Genomic DNA, 20,403 nt, shown 5'->3' on the forward strand with positions numbered 1-20,403 from the left:
CTAACAAGTTTTGAAGAAGTGAAAAATTTGGGAGAGAGAGAGAATTCGAAATTCAATTATGGGATCTTCAAATGGCAGACTAATGGGTCTATTTATAGATGACCAAAAGTTGTGAACGAAAAGTTAGTGAAAACTGTTCGGAATAGGTATATATATTGTGTCTGTTGCCATATGACTCAACAATTGGACTAAGTCCAATGGTTGCCTTGTTTCTTCTTCAATTGGTTGGCACCAGTTCACACCACGGAAGGCGCACTTTGTGGGTTTTATTTTTCCCAAGCATTGTAGTACTTCGCTATTGTGCCCCTGATATGTTCCTCATGCGTTGGCTTCAAGCAGCATGTCCCTTGAGCCCCAAGCGTTGTAGCGCACAAGCACACCCTTCAATGGCCTCAGTTGCCGCACAATAAATATAAATAAAAGTCATCTTGATCATGGGGGTGAACCAAACCTCAGCCCTTCGGGCAAATTTAGAGCTTCAATACCACTAATAAACACAAAATACTATAAGCCTCATACACTTTCCATAACTTCTCTCTTTCCAAAATAATTCACAACTTCCAAAATCAACCCAAAAATATTATTAATAAATATAATATATAATGAATTATTTTGAAAATATTTTTGACAAATTCGTGTTCACAGATAGTTTTTGTGTCGTATCATTTCATTAGTATTAGATTATATGGATCAATATAAATCAGAATCGATTAATTAAATGAATTAGATCGATCTTAAAATTCGATCCGACCTCTTTAATTAATAGTTTTATATATAGTAACACGACACTACTCAGTCAACCCATTTAATAATTAACTTTTTTTTCCTTAATTTTTGGATTACATTTTCAAGATGTTTTCATATAGTTCACAGATAGTTTTTGTGTCGTATCATTTCATGAGTATTAGATTATATGGATCAATATAAATCAGAATCGATTAATTAAATGAATTAGATCGATCTTAAAATTCGATCCGACCTCTTTAATTAATAGTTTTATATATAGTAACACGACACTACTCAGTCAACCCATTTAATAATTAACTTTTTTTTCCTTAATTTTTGGATTACATTTTCAAGATGTTTTCATATATAATCAAGATGATGGGGAGTTGCCTTTGGGTTTTTCTACTCCTATTGGTTGTTGTTCTAATAATCATGCTGAGGTTATGGGTTTGCTTTATGGCTTGAGGCATGCTAGGCGTATGGGTTTTTATGCTATTGAGATTAAAATGGATTTAAAATTGATTATTGACTGAATTGGAAATCGAAGGTGTGGATTGTGGTATCTAGAAGACTACTGGGAAGAAATCATGAGCTTTCTTGGTTAGATTCGTTTCACTTGTAGACACATCTATCGGGAGTGTAATGCGGTTGCTGACATTCTGGCTAAATCTGGTGCTAAAGGCCGGAGTAATGTTATTTATTCTTTTGCGTTGGATCTTATACGGACGGCCAGAGGTTTCCAAAGACTTGATGAGGGCGGTTTGCCATATTTGAAAAGGAAATAAGTGCAGGTTATTTACATGGTTTGTCTTTCTTTAGGTTTAGTCGTTTTTATTAAGGTTGTGTATTTGTAATTAAATTTGTTCTTTGGTTTATTTCTAGTGAATCTTGCATACTTGAGTGTGGCTTCTTTTTTTTTGTAACCTCCAAGTATCAGGTTATAACCACGGTATTCATCCACCATAAGTAAGAACTTATCAATAAAATTATGGTTTCGTCTTCTTCTTAAAAAAAAAATAAAGATTTTTTCTTTTGAAAAAAAAAAACCGAGAGAATGCATACTTGTTTCGAATCATGACATGGTGGCCTAATGCTGCTAGCAACAGGTGCTATACAAAGGCGGATGCCATATCTAAAAACCCAAATTTGGTCGGTCTCTAATCGCACGATGAAAGTTTTGGGTATCTGATCAGATTGGGTCATGGAGTGGGAACATTAAAGATGAGAGCTTCAGCCAGACTGGAAGTGCTTAAATGGAACATAGAAAAAACGAGGGAGGCAGTCAAGTTGGCAAACTGTCCGTAGAACCAGCTAGTAGGGTAAGCATGGAGGAACGCGTACGTTCACGCTTGGTTTTGCCACCTGAGGTTTGAACTTTTGTGTGATTTTGACACTTTGCACATCCACTCATATCTATAATAGCTCAGCCGTTGCGTCATCCTCCCAAAGAGTTTGGGGACAGCCCATTAATTACAAAAAGCACAGCTGCCCCCACCACAAATATCTATATCTTACCTACACTTCACAACATGTCCTTGTCATCCCCATCCACTGTGGCAACAGCTCATGTTCACTTTTTACTTTGGGCGGCATGGCAGCTTTAGCTGCGGCGATTGGCCTTTGCCTCCGCGGTCTGACTTGGTCTCGCTCAACTCAAAGTCAAAGCATTCTCTCCTCTGAGTACAATTTTATATACAGCTGCCGCAGATTTGGGTGGCCAACTGATTGATGTGCTCGCGAAGATAATGCTCGAAAAACTTAAAAAGCCCCGTATGAAGTAATTAAATATGAAGATCATCGATAAAGTTGCGATTGAGTTGAAAAGGGATCTTATTAAAATTAAATAAAATATTATTAAAATATTTTTTTAATATTATTATTATTTTAATATTTAAACAAATTAAATTATTTATTATATTTTATATGTAAATTTAAAAAAGATGTAACGATGAGATGAGATGATATGAGATTAGATGAGATGAAACATTTCTTGTATCCAAATCGGACTAAAATTTTCAACATTTTTGAGAAATAGTTCATCACCTAATAACATGAACAAGAAGGTATATCTGTAAAATATTACTAATTATTATCCTTTTACCTATCATAGTTCAACATCTCATGATACGAGATCAATTAATTAGCAGAATATAACATGTAATTTTTTATTATTTGATTTTACATTATTATATAATGAGACATGGATAAATACAAGAATGATGAATAGCATTGTTCGGTAAATATATATATATATATATATATATATATATAAATTGAAGGTTCTGGTATAACTTTTAAAATTTTAGACATTTTATGAGTAATGCATGATGTGTAGTGGGTGTTATACTTATGGACCATGGTATTACAAATAATATTATTATATAATTTTATAAATTATTTTGTGTTTTATTTATGGCATTTCTTTTGTCTAAAAAAGGTAATGGCATTTCTACAATTATTTTATAATAAACCATTATGATGGTGTCATTTCGTTTAAAACATTAAGGGTTAATTACATTTTATCTCTTCGAACTTTCACTCAATCTATAATGTGCATCCGAAATTAATAATTGCATCAAAGTGGACTCTCAAAATTTCAAAACTTCTTAATCCCTCCTTCCATCTACCAACAATGTCAATCTAACGGAAATTCATTACAAAGATGTGATTTTCATCTAATTTATGATAATTGATCATATAAAATATAAAATAATATATGTTATCAATTAATAATAAATCATTAACCATATATAAAATTATTTTATACCTAAGTTACAAGCAAGTATGAATAATCTATGTACATAATGAAATTATTTGATATTCATTAATCATATATAAATTAATAAAAAAATTATTTAATGATTTGTAATTTATTATTAATTGATAACATATATTATTTTATATGGTCAATAATAATTAATTAGATAAAAATTATATATTTGCAGTGAATGTTATACACATGAGTAGTACGTGCAGTGAATTTTTGTTAGATTTAACGTTGCTGATAGACGGAATGGGCAGATTGAGGAACTTTGAAAGTTCGAGGGTCCATTTTGATGCAATTATTAGTTTTGGAGGCACATTGTGAATTGAGTGAAAGTTTGAAAGGGCAAAGTGTAATTAACCCAAACTTTAAATATTCCTTAGTTTATATTCTATAAAATTATAAAAATCGTTGAAAGAATATTCTTCCCCTTCAGTTTAAAATTATTAATTGTAAAAGAAATGCGAGAGAATCTCTTTTGTTTAAGTTTTTTTTTTTTTTTTGGTAAGTCCTGTATGTTAACACATTATTTGTTTTAAAATTTCTTATAATTAAAAAAATGTTAAATTAGGACAGGTTTTTTTTATCATTATTTAATTTACTTTAAGGTTTCGTTTGGATAGTAAAATGAGATGATATAGTTTTAAATGAAAGTTAAAAGTTGAATAAAATATTATTAGAATATTATTTAGTAATATTATTATTATTTTAAAATTTGAAAAAATCGAATTGTTTATTATATTTTGTGTGAAAATTTATAAAAATTATAATGATGAAATTAGATGAGATGAAACCGTTTTAGTATCCAAATGGGTAAGAGAAATACTTTAACTACGAAGAGATTACATAAAAGTAAATTCATAAGCTGACATGACATGATGCAGTACGCCAAATTGTAAAGTTATTTTTAATATAAAATAGATTTAACACATCATGTAAAATCACATCAATTTATGAATTTAAAATATAATCTTTTTTATAATAATTTTTTATTTTAAGGTCTCGTTTGGTTATGCAATTCAGATTAGATGAGATAAGATCTTTTGTTAAAAGTTAAATAAAATATTATTAGAATATAATTTTTTAATATTAATTTTATTTTAATATTTAAAAAAATTATAAAAAAAAAATAAAATAAGATGAAATATTTATATGCATCCAAACCGGCTAGTAATACGTTGGGTGTGTCAAGAAAACAAACATGCAAGCAGATATTTTATCTAAATGTCGTTATCCAATAAGGCGTTTGACTGTTTCAGACAGTTGAGAAAAGTTGCGCTGTAAAGCTTCAATGTAGCCACGACAATTGAAAAGGACAAGACATGATGTGGGATTAAGACCCGTCGAGGATGCCGCGTGTCACTTCAGTACGTTAGCCATAAACTCTGCAGCATCATACGTGGCAGTAAAATAAACCGGGTCAGCACAGTCTCAAAGCGATTTCACTCCGAAACATCTAGAACCTTGGCATAAGACCGCGTGTAAACGCCGTACCAGCTGGCACCCGTTGGACTCCCGACCTCCTCTTATAAATATATTCGATCTTCTTTTCCGAGCCTTCCAAACTCGTACCATTTTGGAATTCCTCGTACTACTCTTCTCTGTTGTTTATTTTCCTTTCGCGAGCGGACCCAACAGAACGAGAAATTCTTTGATGGCCTCCGGACTGGATCTGGATCATACGGGCATGCCCTCTCCTGCAACACCTTGTAGTGTGTCTTTGGAAGTGGAGCACGAGATCATGGTATCAGCTCTCAAGCACGTGATCAGCGGCGGCGGCATTGATGATGTGACCCGAGAGCTACAGCTTCAACTACTACTACCTGCAGCCTCCTCCCTGACTGCCACATCATCCTCGTTCCCTTCGACCAGCTGGACCAACTGTACCAACCGAATGCTACCACTCTCCGACGGCGTCCCGTGCCCGGTTTGCAATTCCAACGGCTGTTCGGGCTGCAATTCGAACATCCATACGTCGGAGAAGAAGACGACAAAGAAGAAGAAGAAGGAGAAGAGGAACTACAGGGGAGTGAGGCTGAGGCCGTGGGGGAAATGGGCAGCGGAGATTCGGGACCCGAGGCGAGCAGTGAGGGTGTGGCTCGGCACGTTTGCGACGGCGGAGCAAGCCGCAAGGGCTTACGACAGAGCCGCCATAGAATTCCGGGGAACCAGAGCCAAGCTGAACTTCCCAGTGTCAGACTACAATACAGAGAAAAGGCAAAGTGCAGAGCATGAAGAAGCTCGCGAGCAGAAGCCAAACGTAGCGAACGAGTCGAATAAAACGGAGACAACGAGCGAGACAGAGATTAATGCTGTCGGAGAGAGCAGCATGGAAGAGGAGCTATGGGATTTGTTTACGGAGGACGAACTTAGAGGAATAATGAATGAGCTTTGATGACCAGACAAACAATCAACTGGGCGGTTTGCTCAAAAATAAACTGGGCGGAAACACGACGACGTTCCAGCTACTGTTGGATATGGAACTAAACTGTGACTGATGAATAAAATTTATCAAAATATGTACTTAGAACTTAAGGGTCGAAATTAAAAATGAGGGGATTTTTTAGTCCCTCGGAATTAAGAGTTGAAAATTAGTGAAAACCGTAGTTTAATATTAAATTTTACGGTTTTAAGTTTGGGATTTATAATAATAATCAGTAGTGAAGGGATGAGAAGGAAAGGTTCTAGACTTTAAATTGCATTTATTAAGTTAATTAATTAGGAGAATTATGAAATTCAATTTATTTGTTTCGATCAAATTGAATAGAGTTTTGTATTTAATATTGAGGAGAATGATGAGAGGGATCAGTGAAACAGAAAGCAAGTCAATCCAACAAAAAAAAAAAACGAAGAAAGCAAAGTCAAACGGGGGTGCAATGTTTGGGTCAAAACCGTATGTTTACTTATGCAGTTGGCCTTATAATAAAGAAAATGATCTCCGCATAATATTTTATACAATATATTATATAATAATGTATTAAATAAAAAATATTTTTATAAAATATCTTATAAAAATAAAATAATTTTTAAAAGTATTCTCTTTTTATAATATTATTATATAATATATTATATAATTTATTGTGTATATATTATTACCCAATAATAAAACGGGTTCCGACCAAGTTTCGCAAGACTATAGTATTCGTACCTGGTAGGTACGTACAGGGGTCAATGAAGAAACGCGGACAGGTCGATCAACATTTCAGAGGTCAAACTGCTTAGCCGGCCGATAGTGATATTAGAGAGTGACGCGTCTTACATCTTTCGTATATAAGCTACGTACGTACTAGCGAGCGTTTTGAGTTGTTGCTAGAACGTACGTACAGTTGGAGAAAATCACGATCAAATTCTAAAAGAAAATGTTACTTTGTCTATTTATTTTATCTCTTCATTTTGATACTTGTATTTTATTTTTTAAAATTTTTTTATTTAATAGTTAAAAAAATGATTATTTATATATTGATTTTTTTTATATTTTTTAAAATTATTTTAAAATGAAAAAAAAATGTGAATTAAAAAATTTTTAAAATATAAAACGTTCAATTTAGCCAAACGATCCGATTGAGTAGACTACTTTAGATGACTCATTCTAGAATATGTAGATGCAAACAAATAAAAAAAAAAGAAAAAGTAGAAAAATTCGCATGATATGTATTTTGAAAAGAAGAATATTATAGACACAAAGAGATTATCTAAAATAATTTTATAAATTGACGTGATTTTATGTTATCTGTTAAATTTACTTTACAATAAAAATAAATTTATAATTAAATAAATTTATAAGATTATTTTTATGTAACTTTTTTATAAATAGAGTATTTTTCTTTTATGAGAAGAAGCAAAAATAGTACTATTATCAATATTTTTGCCAGATATGTATTAATTTTGAAAATAGTCTAGGAGATCCCAATTCGATCAATCGGTTGATCATCACAAGGATCGATCGATCCTCAGTACTATTTCTGATAGGTACCTAATATTTCTCTCGATCCTTCTCATCTTAATCCATTAATATGGTGATTAATATATTGAGCAAACTTGATGGGACTTGCTGTTGTAGCTAGCTAGCTGGACTTTATAGCTTAATTTTTGTTGTGTTTTCAATTTAGTGATCTTAATTAATGTCCTAATTTCTTTCCTTTTAAGACCTTATTTTTTAGATTTTTTTTATTGATCTCATATTAATATTTAATAGAACTAGTTAATCAATCTGATGTAATAAGTACCGAACCTCTTCATTATGTCTAGAAAAGATCATAAGTCAAAGAGGTTCTACTAAAGAACTAAAAAAAAAAATATATATATACTATGCGGCCTGAGTTTACTCCCTTAATTTGACTGTCTATATATTTTATTTTAATTTTTTTATTTAATAGTTAAAAAAGTGATTTTTAATGTATTAGTATTTTTTAAAATATTTAAAGATGTTTAAAACATATTAGAACAAAAAGTAAAAAAAAAAAAAATTATAATTTGCACTAGGGGCACGTCCAATAGTCAAATCTAGACGGCATAGTAGTACTACTAAAAAACAAATGATATGATACGCGAAATTAATAAAATATAATTAAAAAAACACAATTTCAAATCACTTTCAGTTGATTCGAATTAAAGTTATATTTAGTTGTTGAATCAAATTAAACTATAATCATCTCAAACAAATCAGTGATGAAACTTATTATTTTTTCAACTTTTCATAAAAAAATTAAACTTATCTCAACTTATTCGATACATTTTAATCTAAAAAGTTAAACCATCTCAACTTAAAAAAATTAATTTTATTTTCATTAGATTTACAAAATATTATTATTTATAATTTAACTCAATTCAATTTATGATGTCAACGTCAAAACGTAACCTAAGTCAGCCTAATCGAACCGGCCAAGAAAGCGAAGGTGGGGGACGGTAAGTAGCGGTAAGTAGTAGTACTACATATGTTTTAGGGTTATTCCGATTTCCGAGTGACACGCCCAATCTGGGTTCCAGCCATGCACCTATCTTTGTAATTCTAACCGCGCGCGTAAACGTTTACATCAGGGAACTCAAAGTTAGAGCCAGCCATGCATGCATGGATTGGATTATGCTAATAATTAGTACAAACTGGTCGGTTTGGTATTGATTTTACATCTCATATTAATTAACGATCCATATTCAGTATCCGGCTGCCCAACATACCTCTTCTTTTTTATTTTGTCTATCGATCCATCTTTTTCTTTACAAACGCGTGCTTATGACAGAAAAAACGAAAAAGCGCCCATTTCATGGAAATAACTATATATTTACTAGTACAAAAAGACAGAACAAGTGGAATAAGACCGAAAGAAGATGCAAGGAAAACGTACGGTTCAAAACATGCATGAAGCTTTGGCTAGCTCGTAGAAATTAAGGTCAGAAAAGTCTCATCCTGTTGGCGTACGTTTTCTCTTGGTCAAATGCTTATGCGTTGGGCTATTTGAGTGAGTCGTGTAGCTCTAGAATTTCTACCCGTACGTACGTGTAATGGCAAAGACGAAATTCGAATTAAAAAACTAGCTTGTGGGGGTTAGCTTTGCAAATTGCAATATTTAGGTGTTTATATATGTATATTCTCTCTCTCTTAATTATTTGCGTTTGAATGAGATACGACATTATCAATGAGAATGTGATTTATTTTTGTTACCACAAGTGTATTTATTTATTTTTATCTCGAATATCCTCATTTATATATTAAGAAGATAAATACTTTTTAAATTATGAGTTCGTGCTAATTAATTGTATTTTAATTTGTGCAGTCATAAATTTAATATAAATGTTCATTCATCTTTTTTTTTTTTTTTCTCTTCAACCAGATAAAATTAAAGAATTTATTTTATTCTTCTATTATTTTAACATTTTTTGTACAAGAGAAACAAAACTCATATATTGGTTGGGAAAAACTTGTGGTTCATATCCCAAATACATCTAGAGTGGGTGAATAGGTGTTTTCTAAGCACCTATTATTGAATCAAATCACAAAAAATAATCAATACAATAATTTTGGTAACGAAGTGGAAACTTATTTGAAAAACGTCTCTTCAAAATCTAAAACCACTCATGGTATAAGTGACCACCTAAAATCCCCTACAGAAATCGAATTCGCTACAACCAATTTAGAAATATTTACAAGATCCTTGAAATAACTAAATCTTGCTTGCAACACTATGAGTATCCCTCTCGATTTTTGCACACTGGTGGCTTTGCACCATTGACCTTTTTATAGTTTGACCATGAGCCCCAACTCGATCTTTGCATCAACGGTAGCTTCAAAAATTATTCTGGCCAAAGAACACGTCCACATCAATGGATTCAACTGTACTCAAACATGAGCATAATATTATGGAGGCCTATTTATTAAGAGAGAATCAAATTTCAATGTTTAATGGATCTTTATAGAATCTTCTTTTAAGAATGCAATAAATACAACAATTCTGGCATCTCTACACGACTTAAAAAGTCATATATATTATTCTATATATACTTAAGGCTTGGATAGACTATTTATCAAGTTCAAATCCTAATGAAAAATTAGATTTCCAAATTCTTGTTCTAGTAAACTATCGAGCAAGTGTTGAGTGAACTTTCAGTACAATTTCTTTAATCTTGGAATTTGAAGATCCTTGTCAAAAATAAATTTATATATAATTGAGTTAGCTTCCTAACATGACATGAGATCACCTCCATTGATAAGGAAATCAAAAGTTATAACCGATATATTCTAGATAGGTTGATCTCCTTAGTTATTGCGAATTTGCAATCTGAGCACTTTCTCTTCCAATTTCAACCTAAACTCTACCCAACTTATTTATAGACAATTAAAAAATTTTATCATATGACAACATATTATCCTTATGCGGACAGGTTGGACTGAGATGATATTATCCAACACGTATTAGTGAGACGATAAAAAAAAAGAAAAGAAAAGAAAAAAGTGTTAGGTGCGGTTTGGATTCGGAGGAGACTTGAGGAGACTTCAGCTCATTTCGTACGGAAAGTAATATTGAAGATGACTTCAATATTTTTGAACCCGTTTGACGGAAAAGTCTTTGATGTGTTCTCATATAAGACAAAACCCTTCTTACCATTACTTTACTTTTCGACTGTTTCCATTACACGGGTGTAATGAAGGCGAACGAAGCTCACCCACCCCTTCACCCAAGCTCGAAACGCACCCTCATCTCGACGCAGAGGTTTTGAAATCCCTCACCTACCCCTTTCACGCACCCTTCATCTTCATCACCACGCAGAGCTCCTACTCGATGCCAGACCCATCTCCTGCCGTCATCGACGCCAAAGCTCACCAGTTCAGCCCACTTCACGGCATTGCTGAGGGGCCATCTCATCTGAAATCTCTACGAAACGCACGAATTGGTAGGCAGCCCAACTAATCGCACAAATTGGAAGCATCTCAAGACCTACGGCGTAGGCAACCCAGGTCCGTTGATCGCGTGAGAGACACCATCCCCACCAATCGAGCTGGGTTTGAGGTACTGCCTGGTAACCGTACCACATCACATCCCCCTTCCTTTTACAGAGATTCCCCTACCCCCTGATCCAAAGCCTGCAAACACACTTTTAGGGTTTTGATCATGAGATTCGCGTTTAATACTGTAGAATTATTTTATTTCCATTGCCTCTTGCATGATAAATTCACAAATTACCTACACAAATGAAACCCACCCTTCATAAAATCTACAAACAGCGCACCTCAAGATTCAAATCCTACCATAAACACCCACGGGGTATTTCTATCACCACCACGGCTCCAAGAACACAGTCCTTCCAAGTATGTGAATCTAACTCATCTCAAATCATTTTTAGCTGTTATGTATGCAATGCACAAATTTCAGTTGGCGTGACTCTAGTTGGGAGATGAATTTGCTGGGAAAATTTGTTGTGTAGTGGTTACTGATCGAGAAAGATTATTATCCATATTATGCAAGCTGTGCTCATGAGCACGACAGTGCTAAGTTTCATGTTATTCTTATTTTCATTTGTAAATTTAGGTGTTTAGAAAATATTTATGCAGTTTACCCATTTCATTTGTTTAGATGTTATGGTTTGAAATTGCATAATGATGATGCATAATGAGATTATTTAACAATGCATAATGCTGTGATGTTTATGGTTTGCTGTGCATGTAGTTTTTTTTTTTGGATTTGCATACTTGAATGTGGTAGTTTGGTTGGCGCCTGATTTCTTTCCTGTTATTTGTTCCGAATTGCCGTGCATGTGGTTATAGTTTTTTTTCCTGTTATTTGTTCTGCTACTGCTGTGCATGTGATTTTATTTTTGGGTATGCATACTTGAATGTGGATCTTTGGTTGGGGCCTCATTTGAAGTCACTTAAAAAAAAATTATTGTGGTGTGTTTTGTTTATGTTTTTGGTATGCACACTTGAATGTTGTAGTGGGGTTTTTTTTTTTTTTTCCTATTATTTGTTCTGCTACTGCCGTGCATGTGGTTCTTTTTTTGGGTATGCATGCTTGAATTTGGATCTTTGGCTGGGGCCTCATTTGAAGTCACTTAAAAAATAATTATTATGGTGTGTTATGTTTATGTTTTTGGTATGCATACTTGAATGTGGTAGTGGGGTGTTTTTTTTCCTGTATTTTGGTCTGCTACTGCCGTGCATGTGGTGTGGTTTGGATTTGGGTTTGCATACTTGAATATGGTAGTTTGCTTGGGGGCTCATTTCAGCTCACTTAAAAAAATAATTATTGTCGTCTGTTTTGCTTTTTGTTTTTGGTATGCATACCTAAATGTGGTAGTGGTATGCATGCTTGATTTTTGTTATTTGTTATGCTATTGTAGTGTATTTTTATATAACAAAATTTACTTTTGGCCTTAAACTTCCGTCATGACTCATCTTCTAGCGATACTCCTTACGCTCATCTGCTAGACATCGCCCATATCAACAGGTATGGTTCATATTTTAATTCCGGATCATTACTCATATTAAGGCATATTGCCTTTAATGTTGCATAGTTGACAACCAATGTCTTTTTCTGTGTTATATTACTAATTTCTTAGCTATTCGAAATGGATGATCTGGAAAACACGATCCGGGATCGTGAGATTTGGGGCGATGGCATGGAGGATATATTCATTGACATGCTCTACCAGGATGCCCTTCAGGGTAGATTAAAGGGTGGAAAGATCACGTTTAGAGAGCATTCAATTTATGCTCAGCGACTAACCGCTGTTGGTGTAAAAGTGTTTGACGCGAACCAGGTTCGAGGCAAACTTACGAGGCTTAAGGGTTTACAACGTTTGTTCACCGATTTATTGAGCCAAACCGGGATGGGTTGGGATCCCGATACGAAGACAGTAGTCGCGAGCGACGACTGCTGGGAAAATGCTATTAGGGTAAAACTTAACTTTCCCACCATCTTTCTTTAACCAAAAAGCAAGTTTGCTCACTACTCATCTGATTATTAACATGTATGTATAATATGTAATTGTTAGGTTAAATCCAAATGGGGGAGGTTTCGTACTTTTGGCTGCCCAAAGTACGAGGAGTTGTGCACTATATTTGGCGCTTCTGTTGCATACGGGACTATGCAACATGCGTCAACACAGTTGCCCGCAGATAGCGACGATGAGCGCCGGCTTGATCAGGAGATGCGAGCTCGGCGGCCTCCCGCATTTGGCAATCGACAGGGATTGCCCATTGACAATGATGACTTTATTGACTTGATGGGGATCGGGTCACCTTCAATCGATGCACCGACACAATCAACACGTAGAACGAAGAAGAAAAAGAGTGAGTTTGAGGTAAAACTTTCTGAGGCCGTTGAGGAGGTGAAACGCATGTAGATTGCGCGTCGTAGGAAGTATGAGGATCAGGAAGTTGTGAATTCAGCAAAGCGCAACAAATGATCACAGCCTAGTGATCGCACCAATGGCAGTTATGATCCGATTAGTCATTGTGCGACATTGCTCAGCAAGCTTTCCCCAAGGCTGGAACCTCAACAGTTTGTTCGTGCAGTTAAGGAATTACTAAACTCAGATATGCGGCAGTTCTTCTTGTCAATGGATGCTGCGGGGGGGACGATTAGGCCCTTAATTGTTAAATTAGCATTTATAATGAGTTATATTTTATTCTTTAGGCCATTGTGGCTCTATTTATATTCTCATACATTTTATGAGATGATTTATTGGTTTGATGAGTTTATGAACTGCTAATTTTTCGACCATTGTTGTCTGGACCATTCATTTAGATGAAGTAGATGAGGGCCTGATTTTAAGGGTTAAGGCAGTGTTTGGATTATGCATGATTGTTCACCTTAATGCATAATAATTATCTGAATATAATAATGCATGATTATTTTGTAAACTTGGGAGATTACTTAAAACTGTTGTTAAAATAAAAGTGCGAATTAACCCACTGTGCACCATGCGAATTGGTCAGCAGGAAGCTACTCGATGAACATGAACCTTGATGCAGATGACATTGTTACTGATGTGGGTTCGATTGATAGTAGTGGAGATGAACTTGCAATTGATGATCTTGAGACACTCGCATTTCTTGAGAGGGCCAGAAGACAAGCGCAACAACATCTTAGACAACCACAACATAATATCGATCTACTGGGACATCAATATATTTTGGAAGTTTTGAATGGGAATCCAATGAATTCTTGCGAGTTATTTCAAATGGAGGTTGATGCCTTTTGCGCATTATGCAGTTTGTTACGTCCAAATAGATTGTTGAAGGACACTAGAAAAGGGGTGACCGTCGAGGAACAATTAGGCATGTTCACATCGGTAGTGGCGGCTGGAGAAGAACAACGGGGAGTGGGGCAATGATTTCAACATTCAACGGAAACTGTTAACTCCCACGTAAAGAAAGTTATGCAGTCCCTGTGTAGGCTTGGGACACATCTTATTTACCCAACTCACACATCCGAGGTGCCCAACAATCGCAGCCAATTCGGGGTGTTATCCTTGGTTTGAGGTAAGTTGTTTATGGTAGATAATTAATTATAATTTTGATTATATTAGGTCATTGTTTAATAAATTATTTGAACCGTATGCAATCATATCTAGATGGGTTCTTCGTTTGCAGGGATGCATTGGTGCAATTGATGGGACGATGATTGACGCTGTTGTACCTGCAGAGGTACGCGAGGCATATCGCAACCGACATGGGCGAGTTGCCCAAAACGTGTTGTGTATATGTGACTTGGACATGAAGTTCACATTCCTGTACACTGGTTGGGAGGGAAGTTCACATGATGCACGCGTATTCATCGATGCATTGAGTCAGGGCCGCAACCAATTTCCAATGCCTCTCGATGGTAAAAATATTTATATTATTATAATAATTTTTGTTTGCAAATTCTTTCTCTTTATATGTATTTTGTTACATCTGTGGGAATGGTTGGTAAGGGTCTGATTTTTTCCCCGTTAATGTAACAAGTCATTATTATCTAGTCGATTCGGCGTACCCATGTATTCGGGGATTTATGCCCCTATCCCAGAGAGAGATATCATAAAAGTGACAGTCAGGGTTAGAGGGGATTTAGGGGGTATAAGGATTATTTTAATCATCGTCATTCATGCATTCGTAACGAAATAGAACGTATATTTGGGGTCTTGAAATCACGATTTAGAATTTTAAGACTCATGCCTGCGTATAAAGTCGGGAGGCAAGGGGATCTGATCATTGCATGTTGTACGTTACACAATTTTATTAAAATGATGATGCCGAATGACTGGTTGTTCGAGGACTGGAGAAATAGGGAGATGAGTCCAAGCGGTCGTGCATATAGTGACGCCGCAGCTTCAGTATGTCATCCTGACATGATCGTCGAATCAGCCCGAGCTATGGCTGGAATTAGGGATGACATTGCCATTCGTATGTGGGAAGCTAGGGGTGATCATTGATATGTATGTAATAAATATTGAAATTATAAGGGCGTAGTTAGAGATTCAAATGTATTACAAACTTGAATTTGGTGTGGCAATATATTACTTATTTCCATACATGGGGAAGTTTGTACCAAATTTGTTTAGAAAATATGGTTGCTAATTTTATGAGCTATACACGTAAATTAAGTTTAATGCAATGATTGGTCGATATGTAAATTTTATACTGCTAAAATTATAAAAAAAAAGAAGTGATTTTATAATTTAATGATGTTATTTTTTCTAATTTATTATCATTTACCATTATATATATACAATTATTTTATATATATTAGTATTATTTAACGATTTTGGAAACAATTAAAAATCATTTTGGAAACATTTTTTATTAATTAATTTTTATTTGATATTTTACAAAAAAATTCCGTTACAAAAAAATTGTAATCCGGAATATATTATTATTCACTATATTAAAAAAAATAAAAATTAGGTAGTTAGTTAATTAATAATTTATTATTACTTATTATAATATATTTATAAATAACAACTATCTCATTTAAAAAAAAGTTAAAACCATATTAACTAACAATTCATCTCATTACTATTTATAATTTATCTCAACTCATTTCACTATTATTTATAAATCATCTCAATTCATCTTATTACTATTTACAATTCATCTCAATTTATTTTCGAATCCAAACGGCACCTTAGTGACACGATGGAAAGGGGATGCCGGCTTTTTCCATACTATTGCTAATACCAAGGGTGTTACCTGTCAAGCGGATTTGTGGGAGGCCCCACCTTACCAGGTGGAAAGATCACCCTCCACTTGGCATTTGCCCGCCCTCAAGTAAGCCATTTTTTCAGCATTCAACTTATGAATGATATGAAATTCATCTAAATTGAATTTAAAGTATATTTAAATATTAAAATAAATTTAATATTTTTTATAAAAAATTAAAAAAAATTATGAGTTTCACATATAAAGATAGATTAAGTTAAAAAAAATTATAAGTTTTATGTGTAAAAATATTTTAAGTTAAGATGAATTTAATAATTTAAAAATTAAGTATTTAAATATTAATAATTTTAAACTTAACTTAAAATTAGATTAACTTCAATTTTGTAACGAAATGAAGCCAAAATGTTCAAAGGGAGGATGAATAACTTGGGGTGTCCGATCTCATCCTGAATTGGCGGGCTCCTCTTCTTGAGTCTATCCTCAGTAGGATAAGCCATCCTAATTTTTTATCTCTTATTTTCTAAATTTTCTTTTTTTTTTTCTATGAAATTAATTTAGTATATATGTGTTTTTTTTTTCTATAAAAATTTGATGCTTCGTTTTCTTTCTTTTTTTTTTTTTTTTTTTTTAAATTTTTTTTTTTTAAATACATGGGAGTCGATCTTGATTCTTTTAATAAAAAATCAACCTGTTATGAATTGATCGAAAGGTCTGACTTGGCTTGACGCCTCGTGTTTTTCATTAGAGCGTGGAAAGGAAATAAAAGGGTGCTTTGAAACGACGACGTGCTTAGAGTTGCACAAAGTCGAGAGTTGCACAGGGAGTGTTTGTGGAAGGCGTGTCGATGGACGCCGTCGAAGCTCCCTCTCCTCCTTTTCAGCCCCCTTCCCATTTCAGGCAACGTTTATTCTTGCTCTTGTTTCTTTCTTTTATTTTTCTTTCCCTATTTCCATTTTTATATAACTTTTAAAACTTTCCACTAATTTTAAAACTTGTCTATTGCAGTCAACAACGCCATTTCTATGTTGCTGTGGACAGGCTTCAGTTCAAAATGGTTTCTTTCCATTTTATTCTCCATTTATAATTGAATATAACAATAACCCATTTCAAATTATGGTCCGAAAACCAATTTATTTGATTTTGTTGTATGAATGGGGGCGCAGGAGACGTTGGTGGATTTGTTAGGCGTCGCGGGACGGCGTCCATTCCTGCCGATGGCCGTGTGCTGTAGTTCCCGCGACGAGCTTGACGCAGTCTGCTCCGCCGTATCCAACCTCCCCAATATTTCTTTGGCCCCTCTGGTAACTCTTCTTTCTCTCATTTTCTTTCATAATTTGGGCAATTTTGTATTGTAATTAGTTGCATATATTCCTCTCAATTTACTGTCTAGCAAATTGTGTTTTGTTGATGTTCATCTATAAAAGTAGCGATATAAGAGAGCATGCTGAATTTATAAAATGGCTTGATAACATCAGGAAGGCAAGTAGAGCACACTTTTAATCCAAAGATTGGCTTCCTTAACCCGAGATGTAATATAAGATAGGCGTTGTTCAATCATATAAGATAGATTGGCTTCCTTGTTGTGCTCTCCATGAGGGCCAATCCACATTCTTTGGATCAAAAGTGTGCTCTACTTGCCTTACAGATGTTATCAAGTCATTTCATAAATCCAGCATGCTCTCTTATAGCATGTATGGATTTATGGATTTGCATGTAAAACTGGCCATGGTTGTTCCCATTTATGGATTTGCATTTTAGTAGGACAGGTTTTTTTCCCATGAAATTGAAGTATATATCATAGGCCTCTCCCATTATGAATATTAGATTTACTCATTCTGCATAAATGTTTTGCAACACATACATAGCTCTCTCTGGTTGACACATTCTGTTTAACTCTGTTTTGAGGTATTCGTTTCAGAAATGTACTTGTGACCATCAGCACCCATATTTACCAATATTGAAACTAGGGAACTATTGACTCCCTGAACTTTGAATGTTTGTTAATATTGCATGCATATTGTTTTCCAAAATTCCAGTACAGTGACCTTGCTGAAGCAGAACGTGCTCTAGTTCTGGAAAAATTTCGGAAAGCCACAATGAACTGGATCAAGAACATCAGTGTTCAACCAGGAGATGACAGTGAAATTGGAAAAGAAGAACAGAAGTCTCATATGATAGTTGTGACTGACGTTTGCCTCCCACTTCTTGCTTCTGGGGAATTGCCCATTTCTGCTCATGTTTTGATAAATTATGAATTACCTACGAAGAAGGTGCAGTCCATTCTTCATTTATGACTTCAAATGTGGGACAATTCCATGCCTTTTTTTGTACAATTGTGCGTTTTACTTTTGCTGTTTTGATAACTCTTTATCTCTTGTCATGTAATAAGTCACTTTATATCCTTTTGCAATTTCATTTTCAGCTTGTTTGGCCTTGCAATGATCCTACAGATCTTAGGTCTGCTTCAGTAGATTGCAACTGTGAGATCAACGTTTTGTTGTTTGTACACATTGTTTTTGTTGTTGCATGTTGAGCACCCCATACAACCACATCTCTTAATGAATGAAACTTTTGTTTGGAGTTTTTCTCTCTTGATGGTCCTGTTGGCACAGATGGACCCTATCTTCAAAGGATAGTTGCATCATGAAAATTAATTTATTATCTCAGATCAGATATAATATCCCAGTTGCCAATACAGCATTCCAACGTGTTCTTCTACCTGGTGCCTAGAGAGGTCTTTCAAGGGCATGTAAAGACTAGCTGACAAGAACCTACCTAATGTTCTGCCATCTGTTTGTCTAATTCACAGAGTCAAAGATAGAAAGAAAAACCTCACTTTGCTAATCTTCCGCTGTAATGCAGGCCGGGCTGTGGTAGGCGCAGGAGGAAGAAACATACCTTTGTGGTATTTGATTTTTGATACAAAAGACCCTGACCTAATCATTTCTTTTACCTCGCCGAACATGGACATTTCAGAGCACTCAAAGGATCATTAAAGACTGCAGGACTCTATTTTCTGAAATATCTTTGATGCATGTCCATTTGTTTTGTTTGTTTGAATTTTGTGTTGTATGCATAAATTGTGTTGAGTGTGATATGCAAAGAGTAATAAGGGGATACCCTCTCTAACAGATTCTAGCCCTGTTTCCCATGTTTGTGCTGACTTTCAGGAAATATACATGAGGCGCACGACAACTTGCTTGGCAGCAGGTTCTTTCACCTATGTCATAAACATTTTACTAGTCAGATGGCATGGACGTATGCACTCACAGTGACATCGTATAAATATCTGCAGATGGGATTGTAATCAATATGGTGGCTGGGGGTGAAGTGGTGACTCTCAAAAGCATAGAAGAAAGCAGCAATCTTGTCATAGCTGAAATGCCAATAAGTGTAAGTTCTTTCCTTTCTTTTTGTTCCCGTACTTAATATGTTTCAACATGAATTTTGACAAATATGAATCTAAATCCCATTCAACTGCATCTTACAGTGAGGGCTTGCCATTAATTTTTTTCCGATTAATAATTACTTGTAAATTTAATGACACTACATTTAACCGGATATCCTCTTTCTTTTTTTTTTTTTTTTTTTTCACATTGCCTTTTGTTTTTGGGTCTGAGATGGTTTTGAAATGTGGTCTGCTGCAGATCTCTGAGATTTTGTGAAGATGTTTGGTCTTTTGCAATGCCAGAAACATGTCAGGGGACTTTATTCCATGTACTCTTTCTAATGGCTGAGGCACGTGTAAATCATATTTTCAGTGAGTAGTTGCAACAATATAGATTTTTTGCCCTGAATTGCTCAGCTTATTAAAAAACAGACAAAGTTCTTGTACCTTCAAGTAAATGATCTGTTTGGTTAGCCAGAAACATGGAAGCAAGAGAAATAGCAATAATTTGATCAAGGGACAGGCTCATCCTAATTTATGTGTTATTTTAAGCACTGCCTTGGCTTGGTTGCATAGGTTGATTTCAATCACAAAATTTTGAAGCAGAAGCAAGGGAAAACTTGAGGTAGAAAACAAAATGCTCTAGTTCGTGTAGTATCTCAGGAAAGAAAAGTTATGTCCCAGGGAGGGGATTGGTAACATTGAGGGAAAACCCAACTGTTTCCCATTCCTTCTGGCAGAATGTGATCGATATAGATTTTCACTACAAAATTTGATGAAACATACCACGAAACAGCTTACAAACTGCCGATAAAATTCAATGGGCTGATTCTATAGGGTAAGAGAAGGGGTTTTCACCTGTGTTAAAGATAGGCCTATTCCATGATGGAC

At 34.6% G+C, this 20,403-nt stretch overlaps 2 protein-coding genes across 2 annotated transcripts; both read left to right on the forward strand.

Annotated features, from left to right (window-relative positions):
- Positions 1 to 5,056: 5,056 nt before the first annotated feature.
- LOC121249882 (ethylene-responsive transcription factor ERF109-like) lies at positions 5,057 to 6,165 on the forward strand. The gene has a single exon (XM_041148722.1). It carries the CDS (start codon positions 5,145 to 5,147, stop codon positions 5,883 to 5,885), a length of 741 nt encoding a protein of 246 aa, XP_041004656.1. The 5' UTR covers positions 5,057 to 5,144; the 3' UTR covers positions 5,886 to 6,165.
- Positions 6,166 to 16,881: 10,716 nt separating this feature from the next.
- On the forward strand, positions 16,882 to 20,028 carry LOC121249896 (eukaryotic initiation factor 4A). Its single transcript, XM_041148747.1, has 7 exons — positions 16,882 to 17,021; positions 17,130 to 17,178; positions 17,288 to 17,425; positions 18,161 to 18,394; positions 19,295 to 19,334; positions 19,420 to 19,517; positions 19,772 to 20,028. The coding sequence occupies exons 1-7, from the start codon at positions 16,969 to 16,971 to the stop codon at positions 19,787 to 19,789; spliced, it is 630 nt and encodes a 209-aa protein (XP_041004681.1). The 5' UTR covers positions 16,882 to 16,968; the 3' UTR covers positions 19,790 to 20,028.
- The last annotated feature ends 375 nt before the right edge of the window (positions 20,029 to 20,403 follow it).

The sequence above is a fragment of the Juglans microcarpa x Juglans regia genome, chromosome 1D (assembly GCF_004785595.1).
Source record: "Juglans microcarpa x Juglans regia isolate MS1-56 chromosome 1D, Jm3101_v1.0, whole genome shotgun sequence".
Taxonomy (NCBI): Eukaryota; Viridiplantae; Streptophyta; class Magnoliopsida; order Fagales; family Juglandaceae; genus Juglans; species Juglans microcarpa x Juglans regia.

Coding starts and splice junctions, on each gene's coding strand:
- LOC121249896 (XM_041148747.1), top strand. CDS start 16,969: ATGGACGCCGTCGAAGCTCCCTCTCCTCCTTTTCAGCCCCCTTCCCAT. Junction 17,426..18,160: donor ATATTTCTTTGGCCCCTCTG/GTAACTCTTCTT, acceptor CCAAAATTCCAG/TACAGTGACCTTGCTGAAGC. Junction 18,395..19,294: donor ATGAATTACCTACGAAGAAG/GTGCAGTCCATT, acceptor GCTGACTTTCAG/GAAATATACATGAGGCGCAC.
- LOC121249882 (XM_041148722.1), top strand. CDS start 5,145: ATGGCCTCCGGACTGGATCTGGATCATACGGGCATGCCCTCTCCTGCA.